Source organism: Coenobita brevimanus, chromosome 86 (genome assembly GCF_032717465.1).
Source record: "Coenobita brevimanus isolate Jiangsu-jjx chromosome 86, ASM3271746v2, whole genome shotgun sequence".
NCBI lineage: Eukaryota > Metazoa > Arthropoda > Malacostraca > Decapoda > Coenobitidae > Coenobita > Coenobita brevimanus.
In genome coordinates, this window is record NC_137039.1 from 27,312,701 (window position 1) to 27,328,547 (window position 15,847).

The 15,847-nt window shown below is 39.8% G+C and overlaps 1 protein-coding gene across 2 annotated transcripts; it reads right to left on the bottom strand.

The window, feature by feature from the left end:
• Positions 1-349: 349 nt before the first annotated feature.
• On the bottom strand, positions 350-14,975 carry asf1 (histone chaperone asf1). Of its 2 annotated transcripts, none has more exons than XM_080280884.1 (4): positions 14,770-14,975; positions 10,617-10,732; positions 6,064-6,240; positions 350-1,941 (listed from the first exon to the last, which is right to left on the bottom strand). In XM_080280884.1, exons 1-4 carry the CDS (start codon positions 14,876-14,878, stop codon positions 1,741-1,743), a joined length of 603 nt encoding a protein of 200 aa, XP_080137010.1. In that variant the 5' UTR covers positions 14,879-14,975; the 3' UTR covers positions 350-1,740. The 2 variants fall into 2 exon arrangements, with proteins under 2 accessions (XP_080137010.1, XP_080137011.1); XM_080280885.1 differs by having other exon boundaries at positions 6,064-6,236; positions 10,613-10,732.
• Positions 14,976-15,847: the final 872 nt, after the last annotated feature.

The window sequence follows — 15,847 nt, forward strand, 5'->3', positions numbered from 1 at the left end:
TGGACTTCACACTGAAGCTGCCATTCTCATGCAGTCCACCACCTACTTGTCAGGGGACATTGAAAAAGTGGAGGACATTTGTACATCTTGGTGCCACAGCATGAAGGTGTCTCTCTCCAGCACCTGAAACACTTTAAGGATGCTGTAATTTATTTAACTGCAGAATTCACTTAATTCTTGCTGTCTCCGGGAAGTCTAATTTGGGTCACGATAGACTTTCTGAATGAGGTCTTTCCTATTGAATAAAACTGTCTATTAATGGTAAGGAGGTCACCTTGAATCAAGGGGGTAACAGCAGGATGACAAAAGCAAGGAATTACAAAAAGAACATTTAATTAAAATTCCTAAATACAGTAGAACACACAAAACTTTTCCCCCCCATTTTTTTCTGAACGACTAGCTGACCAATTATTAATTACACAGTCACAAGCTGGCCTCCTGCAGTTGCTTCATGAATCATGCTTCAAGGCCTGATACTTCTGACAGATGATGAAATTCCTGTTGTATATTGGCAGTCCTTGTTTTATGTCTTGGATGCTACAAAATATTACAGTACTAGTTTTTCTGTACAACCTATAGTAAGACCATGGGAAAACTGACAAGTTAGCTCTATAAAATAGCATTGGAGGTTTGACAGAATTTGTTCAGAATTTACTGCGGATCTACGTGAAAAACTGCATAAAAAGGGTGACTATACAACGAGGACCTAATGCACCATGTCAACTTCTCCACTTTTGTTCTAGATCAACCAGTTACCAAATTACCTGTACAATTATAACATCTACTGTATCCGAATGTACTAAGCCACTGACCTTGGCCAACTGGTATTGCTGAAATATCACCTACATTCAAATACAAATATGGTAATTCCTCATAAAAGTACTCAGACAGTACCTTCACAACAAAGCAATAATTAAGTCAGGATCAATAAAACTATTACTGTATCCATACAGGAAAAGCTTACCACCAAATTTGGTAAAGTTTACCTCTAATTATCATGCAGTGTTAACCCCTTCAGCCTGAGGACACTATTTTATTCATGCTACCACCAAATGACTTACTCAGCTTAGAATCAACTTTTCAATATGGAAGGGCAGGATGCAGCCTTCAGTGACCCCTTCATTACAAGAAGTCCTTCCTAATTTTAAATAAAACTTAGTAAAATGAAAAGCACATCTTGTAGAAGAGGTTAAATACTTTTTCAGTAATTTGAAAGATATTCTCTTCAAGCTGGACTGCAACTTCCACACTGCATGTGTTGTGAAGATTTACTGTAAAACTATAACTGTGCCCTAGAAACAGTGGGTCAGCTGAAATAAGGTCATATACTACAAGATCCTGACCTCTTCTTTCTACCTAAGAATGGGGTGAAGAAACAAAAAGCAAAGAAAAAACACCAGGTATTGATTGTACACTTGTGCATTAAAAGCTTAATGTTTGTTAAGCTTCTTTTTTAAGTCTTGCATTTCATGGGGTGATGGGACAAACACTTAATTTATTTTGTAGTTATATTAAACAGAGCAGGAAGTGGATATGCTGTTTAATAAACTAAGTGTTATGAACCATAAAAAGATTTTTATCTAATCTGACACAATAATAAACTCCAGTTAATATCGAGGAATTAAATAAAGGTATAGCTATATAATAGAAATCTAAACAGGTACCAATCAATCCTTATTCCTCTTTATGCTAATATAAACATAAAGCAAATATAAATTTTCAAAACTAAGGCTCAAATATTTACGCAACTTCCATAGCACAAGCGCTATTGCTGTTCTCCATTAATGCCGCTGATTTTAGGTCAGAAGAACTCTGGGAAGTTGAGGCTGCTCCATCAGTAGCATTTTCCGATGGGGGAATATTTTCAGAGTCCTTTGCATCGTCCCAATCTATTTTGAATTTTGTGACACGGGGTTGAGAGCCAAGAATATTTCTTTGTAGCTGTAAAGAAACAAAAGAAATCCTGTTTCTGAAGAATCCAATAAGAGGTGAAAAATTAAACTAACAATATCTGGACCACATGTGTCTGGATTACACCCCCCCCCCATAAAAGGCTTTGAAATTTGCAGCAGACATTATGTATGGTATCTTTCTCTGTGACCAAATTTGAAGTTTTCAAAGCATTTTCCTACACACACACACTGTATTAATATAAGGGGGAGAGGGGGAGATTATTCTGGGAGTGTCCTCCAAGAGGTGCCAGTCAATGAGAGCATCCATTTGCCAGGAGGTGGAGAAACCAATCAAAACAGTAGTTTGTATATTATGTCAAAGAGTGCCAGTTTCCCTGTGCTCACTGGCATACCAACACCATTATAGCATGTTGGACAGTACTATATATAATTCTTTGCTACCTGCCATTCTTTTCCATGCCAACTGACAACCAACAAGAAACACCTCATACAAGGAGGTGATGAAAAGGATTGACTGGAAAACACTGTTTACACCATTCTAGGGATTTCTGAGCCTTACTTTTCCCATAAGGTTTATTATTTATTCAGTATAGAATTAGTCAATCGTTTGCCATAATTTAGTGTAGTAGGTGGGGGCGCTCACCATGCACTCACTCAATGTAGTGCTGCTTTGGGTGTCTGCCCTTTTTTCTCTTCTTTCCTTCCTCTTCTGTCTTTCTTTCCTCTTTCTTTTGCCTACGGGTGACTTTACACTCCCTCTTCTGTCTTTCTTTCCTCTTCCTTCTGCCTATGGGTAACTCTACACCGAGTGACAAGCCAAATGGTTCCTGTACACCAGGGAACCATCTGCTACACTGGGTGGTATATAACCAAATTATGGCACCTGGTGGTTTAGTGGGTAATTAAGGTGCTCCAATTGGATTGGGCCTGTGTAAGTTTATATCCAACGGGTGGTTGGGGTTTACTGCTCACATACTGCCACTCAAGGATGAGTGAGGCTGGTCACTCTTATCTTAAAGGTCAGGACCAACTTGCCTAGCCCCAGGTTCCTATGCTCCTCATAGGGCGACACACGATTGGATAATGGATGGTTGGATGGATTATTTGGACGACCAATCCGCAGGGAATTACAAAAATTGACACAAGACAAGACCACTGAGTGGACCAATGTTAAGAGGTAATGTCTATTCAGGAATTTTGTCATAGAGTACAGATTTCTGATATGCAAGTTACACCCTCTGACAACTTGATTAATATGTTCTTTGTAGTTTACCTTTGAATTAAAATAAACACCCAGATTTCTAACAGAAATGACTGGATGAAGCTGTGACACATCAATGTTCAAAACCACGGCATTATCAGTGTCATCACCCCTTCTGTTTCAATCTGATGATGATCTCAGTTTTACCAGCATTCAGCTTAAGTTTCCTCCCAGCCATCCAGATCTTAATATGAGACATTAGTGATCCAAGCTTAGTCTTGGTATCATTATCTGAAATCTTAACACAGTGTTGAGTGTCGTCAGCATAAAAATGATAGGAGACGTCAAGAGCATCAAGTAAAGAAGATAAACTACTCATGTAGACAGCAAATAGAATTGGACCCAAAGCTGAGCCCTGAGGGACTCTGAATAGAAGGGGAGCAGAATCAGAGCTAGCATAATAAAAAACCACTCTCTGAGATCTGTCCGACAGACATGCCTTAAGAAGCAAAAGAGCACTGTCACATGCACCACAAAAATACATATATTCAAACAATAGTTTATGATCTACTGTATCAAAAGCTGCAGATAAGATCCAACAGAACTTGGAGAGAGGACATCCCACTACAGTTTTTTGCCACCAAGTCACTATGAATTCTTGTTAATGCAGTTTCTGTTGCATGGTATTTTCTGTATGCTGACTGAACAACGGGAACACCTCTGTTATGTTCCAGTAGTGGTAAGAATTGATCAAGTATGGCACGCAATATAATCTCGGATAAGAAAGACAGGTTAGAGACGGGACAATAATTTGTCATGTTTGCAACATCCAGGCCTGGTTTCTTTAGCAGAGGCCTAAGCATGGCATGCTTCTGAGACTGCACAAAATTACTTTCACAGAAGCATCTATTTACTAGTTACGTTGCAGGTAAAGTCTGCTGTGTGCTCATACACATCAGGCAGTTGCAACGTGTTAAACGGATTGAGTGGGTAAAGTTTTGTTAAGATCTCTGTTATAACATTTGACTTTATTTACATCCAGTGGATGAAATGGGGCAACATAGGATTGGATGATGGATGGATGAAATGTTGAAAGCAAATGACCCTCTGTGCACTATAAATGGAAGTCAACTGAGTTCACTTCACTAGAAGAACCGGTCTAAATCATTCCTTATGCGAGATACCTTGGTGGAAAAAATGAAGCAAAATCAGAGGGCAATTGGGCATCAGATACAGAACTTGGTTTAACAGTTACATTCCTCTGACCAACCAAATGGTTCACAACTGCATTCCCCCCCCCACCACCACCACCACAAGAATAAACTTCATGTGATAATACCTTGCCTTTTGGGATTTTTCAATGTGAACAACTGCTCTTCTCACAAAAACATAATGCAAAAGTTTTGATTCAGTCTGTTGCAAGCACTATCACATTTTGCCTTTCTATGCTGTCTATGCAAAGAATTAAGTTAAGATGAAGGAGACAGATAATTAGGAGGGACTGCGTGGTCCATGAAAGGTTAAGACTTGGAATGCTTACATTTCACTTCAAACTTATGGTAGCTTCTAAGAAACTGCAAGGTGGTAAATTAACACCTTCAATCCCATGACATAGTGGTTTCATTTATTTCTGGTATACTCAGATGATTTTATTCTGCTTGGGGGAGTTACTTTTGGCTGGAGGAATTAGAAGAAGCACCTACTACCCTCCTTCAATATGGCAACTCTTCCCTTATTCGAAAACAATCATTCTGAAAGAACCAGAATAAAATGAAAAATAAGCCATCATACTGAAAGGGTTAAATTCAACTTTCATCTAACATTCTTCTTCATTCTGGAAATAATGAAATTTCTGAGAATACAACATATCAATCCTTAGCATCTCTCAACACTTTACTTCCAGGTTTTGGGGTTGTCAAGTCCAAAAGCGGCACAGGACTCACTAGTAGATTAAATTTTAACACTCCCTATTGACTATTAAAGTATGACAGCAGCAGCAATGAGGGACTTATTAAGTGACCCCCTCCCCTTTTTATAATGATAGTGACCACATTCATGCTTTCCATTTATACTGCTACTGCTGTCTGTCCTGATGTGATACTGCGCTGTTAGAGTCTCATCTCTAGCTGCTCATTCATCTCTGCTGTAACACTCCCACAGTTCTTTCTTTCATTTATCCATCAACTAATCCTGTGTTGTCCCATGAGGAGTAGTGCCCAGGGCTAGGCAAGTTGGTCCTGGCATTTAAGATGAGAGTGACCAGCCTCACACATCCCTAAGTGGCATTACGTGAGCAATAAACCCCAAACCTGCACAGGCTCAATTCGACTGGAATGCCCCAATTACCCACTAAACCACCAGGCGCCATAATTTGGTTATATAGTTACCAGCCAGCAAAGGAAATGGTTTCCTGGGGTACAGGAAACCATCTGGCTTGTAACTCAGTGTAGAATCACCCACAGACAGTAGGAAGAGGAAAGAATGAAGGAAAGAAAGACAGAAGCAGAAGGAAGGAAAGAAGGAAGGCAGAGAGGAAAGGACAGGCACTAAAGAGCAGTACTACACTGAGTGAGAGGATGGTGAATGCCTCCACCTACCACAGTTCTTAATCATATATAAACATGCAACTTCATGTCATGCAATCAAACCAAGTTACAATGGTCTGTCTTTCACACACTTTAATATTACTGCTACCATTTAGTTTGTTATACATAACTGCCTCAGTTTAATGCAACACATAAAGTCAGAACACAAAAGCAGGCTGCCACTTTCACCATCATCTTAATCAGTTTCCCATCAATAAGTCAAATGGATAGGATCCAGCTAAGAGAAAAGCATATATGTAAACCAATCAACAGAATGCCCAGTGAAATGAGTCAAACATACATCCATTCATCATGCTAGGCATCATAATTTTTGCTCTACTTCCCCTCCCCGCCTCTCCTTTACCTTATCAAATTTGGGTATGTCTGGCGGATTTTCCTGGAGCTCAGGGTCGGTGTAGGAGTTGTTGACATAGTAGCCTACTCTCACGAACTCCTGCCCCTTGTACCCACATGTCAGGAGTACAACCGTTACACCCACTGCATCACCTACAGGTATCTTCTTTTCATCGGGAGGGTCTGCCTGCGAAACAGTTCAATAATTTGATTAATAACAGATGATTATGACACCTTCAACATAACCATGACATTTCAAAGCATTACATAAACAAGGAGACTCATTACCAACATCTTTCTCTCTTCCCCCCTTCCTACTGAAGGCTGGAGGTAGGATCCAGAAAGATTGAAATACTGATGTGTAATATTAATTTTCTGCTGCCCTGGGTGAACTTCTGCACATTTCAAGAGGAACACATTATCATGATCTCTTTTCCTACATGAAAGTAAGGAACACAATTTAAAACTACCTGGAGCTCAGGTATTTATCACCATTCTCATTAAGTTTCTTGTGTTCAAATGGGGTGGACTGATACAAGGTAAAGCTCTCTGAATCATTCAGATATCAACCATGAAAAAAGTGATGTTCCATGTACAACACACAGTCCCAACTCCTTTATGACAATTTTTCTATTCTGTACTTGCTGTCTCCACACGATATTATACAGCACATGGGAGATCGCACAGTGAGGGGAAGGTCAAGCTGACTGTTTCTGAAGCCTTCTGTCTATAGTTCTACATAAGCTGAATAAAATCATGAAAAGCTGGTCAATGTACTACAGAAGGTAACTAAGAATGGATATACAGTACTGTGTGTGTGTGTGTGTGTGTGTGTGTGTGTGTGTGTGTGGAGGCAGGATAATGAAGAAGTGAATTACAGATACTTGGATCTACACACAAAAACTTAATACAGTCTAAACATTAATCTGTAAAGGGAATTTAGAATGGAATATTGGTATAAAAACAGTATCATCAATTCAGCATAAAACAATGACTTGGTGATTTGCCATTTTCAAGTACAGTAATCTCTTCTTACAGCCTTTTCAGTACTGACTGCAAGGTAATTTACTGGTATTACATGTAAAGTAATATGGGACAAAAGTTTGCCTACTCTGGTCATGCCTTGTAATATGATGAGGTTATGTCATGTGAAAACCCATGCTGATTTGTTGTATAGCAAGATTGGTGTAACATGGGTTCAATGAGGCTAAGGGGAGAGGATGTGACCATGTAACCTTTATTTAAAAAAAAAAAAAAAAAAAAGCCCTTGGCACATTCAGTAGCATCACTTTCCAGAGGGGGTGGCATCCTTGTCAAACACGATTTCCAAGTCACAAGTTTCAATATTTCACACACAAGATGTTATCTATCTACCTACTGCCAGACGCCACAATTCCGCAAGGGGTGGCCATTTGTTTTTGAGTGTTTGACGTGAAGGGGCAATAACCCTCCGCCAATCCACATGCTGACACGTAGGGAACAAGTATGGGATGGTTACATGGTAACCATTTGACACTGTAAATGGTTTCCTGGCTTACATGAAACCATTAAGTTGTCCATCATCTAATCCTATGTTGCCCCATAAGGAGCGTAGGAGCCTGGGGCTAAGCAAGTTGATCCCGATATTTAAGATGAGTGTGACCTGCCTCACTCATCCTTGAGTGGCATTGTGAGCATTAAACCCACCCACCCCTTGGCTATAAACCTGCACAGGCTCAATCAAACTGGAGTGCCGTAATTACCCACTAAACAACCAGGTGTCATAATTTGGTTACATGGTTACTACCCAGCATAGTAAATGGTTTCCTGGGTTACAGGCAGCCATTTGGCTTGTCATTCAGTATACAAACCATAAAGCAACACTACATCGAGTGAGTGGAAGATGGATGCCCTCTCCTCCCCTGATATAAAGTTGTCACTCAATGTAAAGCCATGTGAAAGGAAAGACTAATAAAGTGACAGAAACAATGCTCTTCACAATACTGCACACTACACTATTTGTTATGGACTTGCATTGTTATTTGTCAATAGTAATGGTGTTTCAATGGCCTTTCATGCACAAAATGAAGCAATAGGTAGATGACCACAGCGAATGTAAACACTGGGCAGACATCTTGGCTCAAACAGCTGACTGAGAATTACTGTGTATGTATGATAGACATGATTTCCAAGCCACATTTCTTTTGGTTATATGGTTACCACCCAGCATAGTAAATGGTTTCTTGGTGTACTGGAAACCATTCGGCTTGTCACTCAGGGTAGAGTTACCCATAAGCAGAAGGAACAGGAAAGAATGAAGGAAAGAATGACAAAAGAGGAAGCGTCAAGTCACCCGTAGCCAGAAGGACGAGGAAAGAAAGAAGTAAAGAAAGACAGAAGAGGAAGGAAGGGAGGGAGGACAGGAAAGGGCAGACACCCGAGAGCAGCACTACATCGAGTGAGTGGATGATGAGTGCCCCCACCTACCAGAAAGGTGGACAATCATTGCAAATGTAAACACTTGGCAGCCATCTCGGCTCAAGCAGCTGACTGGGAGGCACCATTCGCAATTTCACCATCGTTACAGCAAAGCTAGGTACCCTATAACTTTTAGTTCATCATTTGAGTGATTTATCACAGTGAACATATGTATAGTGAGGACTGACTGTATTCTACTGAATTTATTTCACACACATTATATTCATCACTTTCCCATCTGGTGCATCATATCACTGAGATCATCTACAGATGAAACATATATCTACACTGTACAGGACTAAGAATCTCTCACCTTATAACCAGCAAAGCACAATGAGAAGTAGAAACAAAAAGCAGAACCTCGTTATACACTGAACCAGTCTGCAATAAATCGCTCATACAGTGATGAATGCCAGAACTTTTTTTTGATATATAAGAGCATTTCACCTGTACGATCATTATGATTCTACATGAAGCCTTGCTGATTGATATACGATCACTATTTACGGTTATATGATTGCTGACATGAATGCATACAATCATTTGTTTGTTCCATGATGGCCTATCAACTCATCACTATTGGGTATGTTAGTGTCAGTGATGGAACAATAATGTGGTGATGGAAATCAAGCTGCAAGTTAAGTGAAAAAATTACTAGCTTAAGTGAGCTGGCAACAAGTTAAATCCAGTGATGTGAAATAACTACCAGTTTAGGTGTTGGACACTTGTTGGGCGAGTGACCCTTGGCCAAAAATGTATCCCCATTGAACCTGTGTTATAACAAGTCAATGAGCAATAAACTGTTATGCATCCTCAATGTAAAACAAGGGCATGCTGTGCTATGCAAAATTTGTCTTTACTGTATAAGATAGCAGCCATTCTGCACACTCAACACTCAGATACAAAGTAATAACAATTTTACACCCCTAACTGAGCTAGGACAGTGATATAATATGATTACTGCACTTGAGTATGACAAGTAATGGGTCTTCATTATCCTGAATCTGTTCCCACGAGTTGTGTTTCTAAGAAGATGTAACGGTTTTGACCTAACTTGGACCCTCTCCTGGTACCGGGTATGCTATCTTCACAAAAACATGACTCAATAAGCTAGTACAATCTCCTCCCTAATAAGATACGACCACGACTGACACCAGACATGGGGTAATCATAATCTATAATCATGATCGACTGTAATTAATTACAGACTTTCGTGTAATCATAATCATAATTGATTATGTTGGCATTTTTTTCAAAGTAATCACAATCGTAATCAATTACTCTCATATTGTAATCATAATCATGGTTACTTTTATGATTACAAGGCCCCAGATAAGTTATTCTTCCACAAATGCTCGTCAAGAATAAAATACTGTAATTAAGCGTCAAACAATCAAAGATACACCATAAAAGTCCATAAGTAATATGAAAACAGTGAATTGTAGGTTATCACTTAGAAGCTTCCATATAATACCCTACCTAGGCTAGAATAATACCACCTAGGAAGATCTCAGTTGGTAGAAAAGTTAATACTGTACAGTAGAATGAAAGGGTCAAGGACAAAGTGAAGAAAAGTCTCGGTGCTTGAATTATTAAAACGCGTTTGTATTGCAAACTGGCAAAAAAATAAAGGAACAACTTACTGGACATTGCACTGTACAGTATATTTTCAACCAGAGTAACAGTTGCCATTGGTTCTGCTGAGCTTAACTCTATGTTCTTCCTTACGCAGGCAATTCTTTTTAAATTATTTGCATATAAGATATATATCCCTACAAAATATCAGTTTTATACCGTATTACTGGATGATGTTTTTGCTTTTAAAAACTAACTTCAGCTATTTACTCAATGTTAAGTATAAGAGAAACGTGCTCATAATTATATAGTGCATAACAGTACATGTAACCATGACTACTTCTTATGTAATCATAATCCATTACTCTTACTTTTACTGTAATCATAATCATAATCGTAATCTGAAGTTTGCAAAGTAATCATAATCGTAATCGATTACAATACCCCTGTAATCGCCCCGTGCCTGGCTGACACATGAAAGCATGTTTAGAGCTTTTACAACAATACGGCAATACCATAAGTGTAACCCACCTGGAAGACAAACATATGCTTGCCCTCTGGTACCGGCCCCACATATACAGTGTCTAGCGTCTGGTCATAGTTCTCACTCTCCGCACTGCCCACATAAATAATTTTCCACTCCAGATCTGAGGAAAAAGTAATGAGTCAGTATATGGGACTTTTAACAACTGATGAAGTCTGGATAGTCTTATGTACTGGATCTAAGAATGAAATACATGTAGGCTATGACACTACAAAGTTAATCTGAAATTTTCAAATCCAGAGGAAGGCATATCTGAAGTTCTCAAATCTGAAATCTTTGCATCCAAGCTGTCATTCAACCAAAGAAAATTCACTCACATTCTGCCCCATCATAAGTGTAGGGGCCCTGAGCTAGGCTACTCGATCTCAATATTCTGGGGTTGAGAGACCAGCCTCACTACCCCTGAGTGGCACTGTGCGGGCAATAAACCCCAACCACCCCTCAGATGGGAATTTTGGTACAAATTTTGATACGACCTCAGATGGGAACCCTCACAAGGTCATTTATTAGAAAAGTATCTAGAAATAACAACAAAGGATATTTATGTGAATGGTTCTGCCTAAGACAAGGACTCCAGATTCTCAAAGCCTGATCCATTATACCGTACTGTTTAACAGATGATGTGTGAATGTGTGAAGCACTGCCCTGGGAATACTATTTAACAGTTCTACTTTTCTTTTGTGCCCTCTTTCCCTGTTCCAGGTTCATACCTCACCCTACCTTTTGGTTGGGAAATATGGTTGCACTGATAATAATTATGATCAACTATTTCTCAATAATTAACCTTAAACAAATAAATGGATGATGGTACCATACTTAAAAATCAGCTAACTGCACACCTGTGATTGTAAGTTACCGGTACGTGTTTCCCAATACTAAAAAATATGAATACCCTACAGTATAGTAATCTCCCGATTACCCGGACGCCCAGAAGCCTACCCTGACCATACATTACCCAGATGCTGTGATCTAGCCGTTCCAAACCATTATTCATACATTTTTTCCCACTACCCGGACTGTGTCCATTTCGAAATTATGATCGCGCAAAAAACTTCCACCTGGAGAGGCGAGAATAGCCCGGTGGCACCGCCGTGTCGGGCTGGTTTGTTTATCCCACGTCCACCAGACAGCCACTGCTTGCCCTCAATTTCATGTGTGTAGTGAGTGGCTCTTCCCAGAACGTTGTTATGGCGGCACATACTGTATGATAGCTTTTGTGGTGGTCCCCTACTTGCTTCAGGCCTTGCTATTCCTTGCATGCCTCTTCCTGGGGTGTGTGATGATGGCCGCTTCACCAGGGAAAGGTGAGAGGGTAATGCTGACTCTTTAGAAGCTGGAGATGTTGGTCAAGACTGATGTGGGATGGCTGAATCGTGAGTGTTGACGTTGATTTTATTCTAGCTCACTGTACTGTACCATGACTTTATTCTATTTTACCATGATTTTAATCCATTTTACCATTATGTTTTGTGTGACCCCCTTTTTTTGTGTAGCCGGTTTTCTCATGTCACTGCAGGGCCATACCCTGCGGTAGTGACTGCTTGTCTGTGGTTGTTGGGTCTACCTGACCATGGTAATTGCTTGGCTGTGGTTTATAGGTCTGTTTGACCAGATACAGAAGTATTAGACAACAGGAACAAGTTTTGAACAATGTACTGTAGTGGCCTTTCACACTGGCTTTCAAAGTTAGGTTATGTACAAATAGGGGCCAGGGGAGAAGTCCACTATCTGGATGGGGCCAGTACCCGGACATGTCTTTGGCCCTATCACATAAGATAACCGAGGGATTACTGTACAGTACTTTTTTTTAATGCAGAGAGGAGACAATGTTGTATGCCCAAACTCAATTTTTCCAAAGCCTTGGGAGGAGGGGGGAGGTTCAATTATTTTGTGATAAGGTAAAAGAATACCACAAGTAATCTGATGTATACTGGTCACTAAAACTACAGTATGCTAACCCTTAGAGATTTGAACATACATGTAAATTGCATCACAAAGTCATGCAGAATATTGCATATGTCACTCAATCCCTAACAAACCCCAATTGTCTGGGGTAGTATGTCAATGGAAATAAATTTTCACTTGCAAGCATACTTCACAAGAAAAGTATCATCAAATATACTGAGTGACAAAAGGATATCCCATACTTCTGTGGTTGTTTTTCTAGTCTATGGAGCACTGCATTCCAGACTGTATTTATTAATACTGTTCAAGAGGCTTTGATGATAGGCATATGATAGGTTTAGATTTAGAATACTGTACCAAAGAATTCAGAAGGCTAGATTCGGTCAATTAACTTTTGTTTTGTTTTTTATTACTTCACCCATTTTTTTTACCGACTTTAGTGTGTTTCATTAAAAAATAAACAAATAACTGTCATTAGCATCAGAAATGCTGAATTTTGTCATTTTTGACCTCCCTCCCTCCTCCAATGGTGGTGGGGGATCATTTATTATAAATGATAAATTGATCAAATCCCATGAAAATCCCCCCCCCCCAAAAAAAAAGGTGAAACCCAAACTGGGTACCAGTACCAGTACCTATCTTGGGGGGTGGGGGTGCTTTGCCCCCAAGATATTAAACAATCAGTCCACCACTAAACCTAACCTTGAATGCCACTCACAACTAGGCTAGAACCTACCTTACGATGCCACAGCTTTGTCAGCGTATTTGTCTGTATCAAATTTGGTGGGGATAAGGAGACCTGCAGCCTGGTATGCACATGGTTTTAGGGATCATTACACCGCCAGTATCTCATCTGCTTTATACCAGACTACCGTAATGTATCACTGGACACTTTGCTTTGGTAGGTATAACCCTGTAGCTGCTAAAAATCTCTAGGCTTGCCATGTTGCTTTGAAAATACTGCTGGACTAGTCCCACTGCACCAGACCACAACCTCCGCTGGACTAGTCCCACCACATCAAAGCACAACCATCACACAGCAACATACTGTATTTGAAGAAACACTTTCTGCTGCTGGCAGACGTGGCTGTACCCAGCACGCCCAGGTCCACACTAATTGGCTGGGGGATTAATCATGGTTCTCTCATTGGTTCATTCATAAAAGCCATGAAAAACTGACAAGGGGCAACATGGTCGGAAAAATGACAAAAAGTTGAGACGGTATCAAGGTCACAATCACTTTAAAGTAGCTCCCACGGTAAGATCCAGATCCCTCAATTAATCATGAATAATTTTCATGATCGTATAAATCTTAAACATGCATTTGCAACAGAAATACCACAAAAAGCCTCCGTCCCCTCCATTTTGATGAGAAAATATCATGGCATGCTCTAGAAAAACTGCTGGGTGTGATAAAAAAAAAAAAAAAAAAAAAAAATCCAGATTTATCTAACATAATCCTGATCATATTCAACAGACTGTCAGGTTAATGTTGGGTTATGCTGTTAAGAACATCTAATCTTATACCAGTCATATTAAAATGGTTCGTTAGGTTATGTTGTTTGATAAGTTCATCTGCTGGTAATCCAATACCAATAATAATTTATTCAAAAGACTGAACTGGATTTGAGTTTGATTAAGTTGTCTGATTTGAACTTAATCTACTGGAGCTTAACCTTACGTCTGAATGTACTTTGCTACTGAAGATGACACCAATCTCTCCCCCCCACCCCCCATAAAAAAAAAATAAATTGCATCCTACATTACAAACAAAACAATGCCCCCAAATACTATCTGCAATAATTCAATACGAGGTAGTACAATGCGAAATACACCTACTGCAAAAATCCATAAAAGAAAAAATGGTTGTCCAAAACCATACACTGTCCCTTTCATTAAGAGTCAGATAACCAGTAAGTTGTAAAACTAGTCTATTCCTTGATTATGCTGCCCAAGTTTGCAATTATACAACTGAAAATTATTAAATACCTAATAATTGTACACCATTTAAAAAAAATAAAATATAAATGTACTGTTTATAACCTGCCACTTCGCAGACCCGGAACAAAATAATTATCCTGCCTTACGAGTTTTGTCTCGCATCCAAATCCACACAAATTTATCATTCCAAAGCCTATTCTCAATCATCAACTTATTCCATTATTTGTAGTTTGCATGTATGGGCATCAGCAGGCCCGTCACGGAGTAACCCAACAAATCCTAGGCAATGTTTACCTTCCTGGAGGTCTTCCACACACTCAAATGTTATCTCGAACTGGAAGGGATTGAAGAATGGCGAAGGATTATCCAGCACCACTACGTTCACTATGTGCACCTTGGCCATCCCGGTAGCCTAAAAAAAATTACCAGAAGCCACACTTTAATTCACAAACTACCATACACTTCACACGATCCACCTACAACCTTGGCGGCAAATGTTGTGCGTGCTGTGGGGGAAATATGGCGCGAAACGTCACCACGACTTTGAGTTCTTGACTATGATTGGGTAAGACGATGGGGATGTGTGCTGCCGCCTGTGATTGGCCATTGCAACGCGGGAGGCTTTGAAAATCTGCTGGAGGTCATGTACCCGCATATTTGCACTTGCAAGACGGTTGAATGTCAGCAATGCAGCCTCAGTGAAAAGACCACTTCAGTAACGACGTGAAACTCAGTACAGTACAATGAAGCCGAGATGAGTGGGAATCTTGCGAGGTACTCTGCAGAGCTTTTTTCTTTTACGCAATCGGCTCACATGCAGTATTCTATACTTATATCTATCTATATAGGCACATAGATAGATAGGTGGGGAGATGCCCATCATCCACTCACTTGTTGTAGAGCAGCCTTCAGGTGACTCTACACTGAGTGACAGGCCAAAATATGGTTTACTGTAACCCAGGAAACCATTTACTGTGCTGAGTTATAACCATATACAGCAGTCAAATGACACCTGGCAGTCTAGTGGGTTAAGTTGCTCCGACCAGATAGGAGGTCCTGCAAGGGTTTACACATTAGGGATGATTGGGGGTTATTTCTCACAAAATGCTACTCAAGGACAAATGAAGTTGGTCACCTTTGCCTTAAATTTCAAAAGTAGACTAGCCATGGACCCTTATGCTAGTGATGGGACACATTTGGTGACCACTAGGATATCAAAAGCAGTATAACTTCATCATATTATTTATAACACATCCAGAGTGTACGGTATGTAACAGGTTAAAGAGAACATCATAAACACTGCAGTCAAATGATATAAGAAACTGGGAAAAGCTAATTTCAGTTATGAATACAGTACTGCACCTGTATTACC

Bases quoted from the DNA above. Each gene is read 5' to 3' on its own strand.
- asf1 (XM_080280884.1), bottom strand. From the start codon at position 14,878: ATGGCCAAGGTGCACATAGTGAACGTAGTGGTGCTGGATAATCCTTCG. The intron at 10,733-14,769 runs GTAAACATTGCC...CTTTTTCCTCAG, and splicing joins TGTGGAAGACCTCCAGGAAG to ATCTGGAGTGGAAAATTATT. The intron at 6,241-10,616 runs GTGGGTTACACT...ACTGTTTCGCAG, and splicing joins AGCATATGTTTGTCTTCCAG to GCAGACCCTCCCGATGAAAA.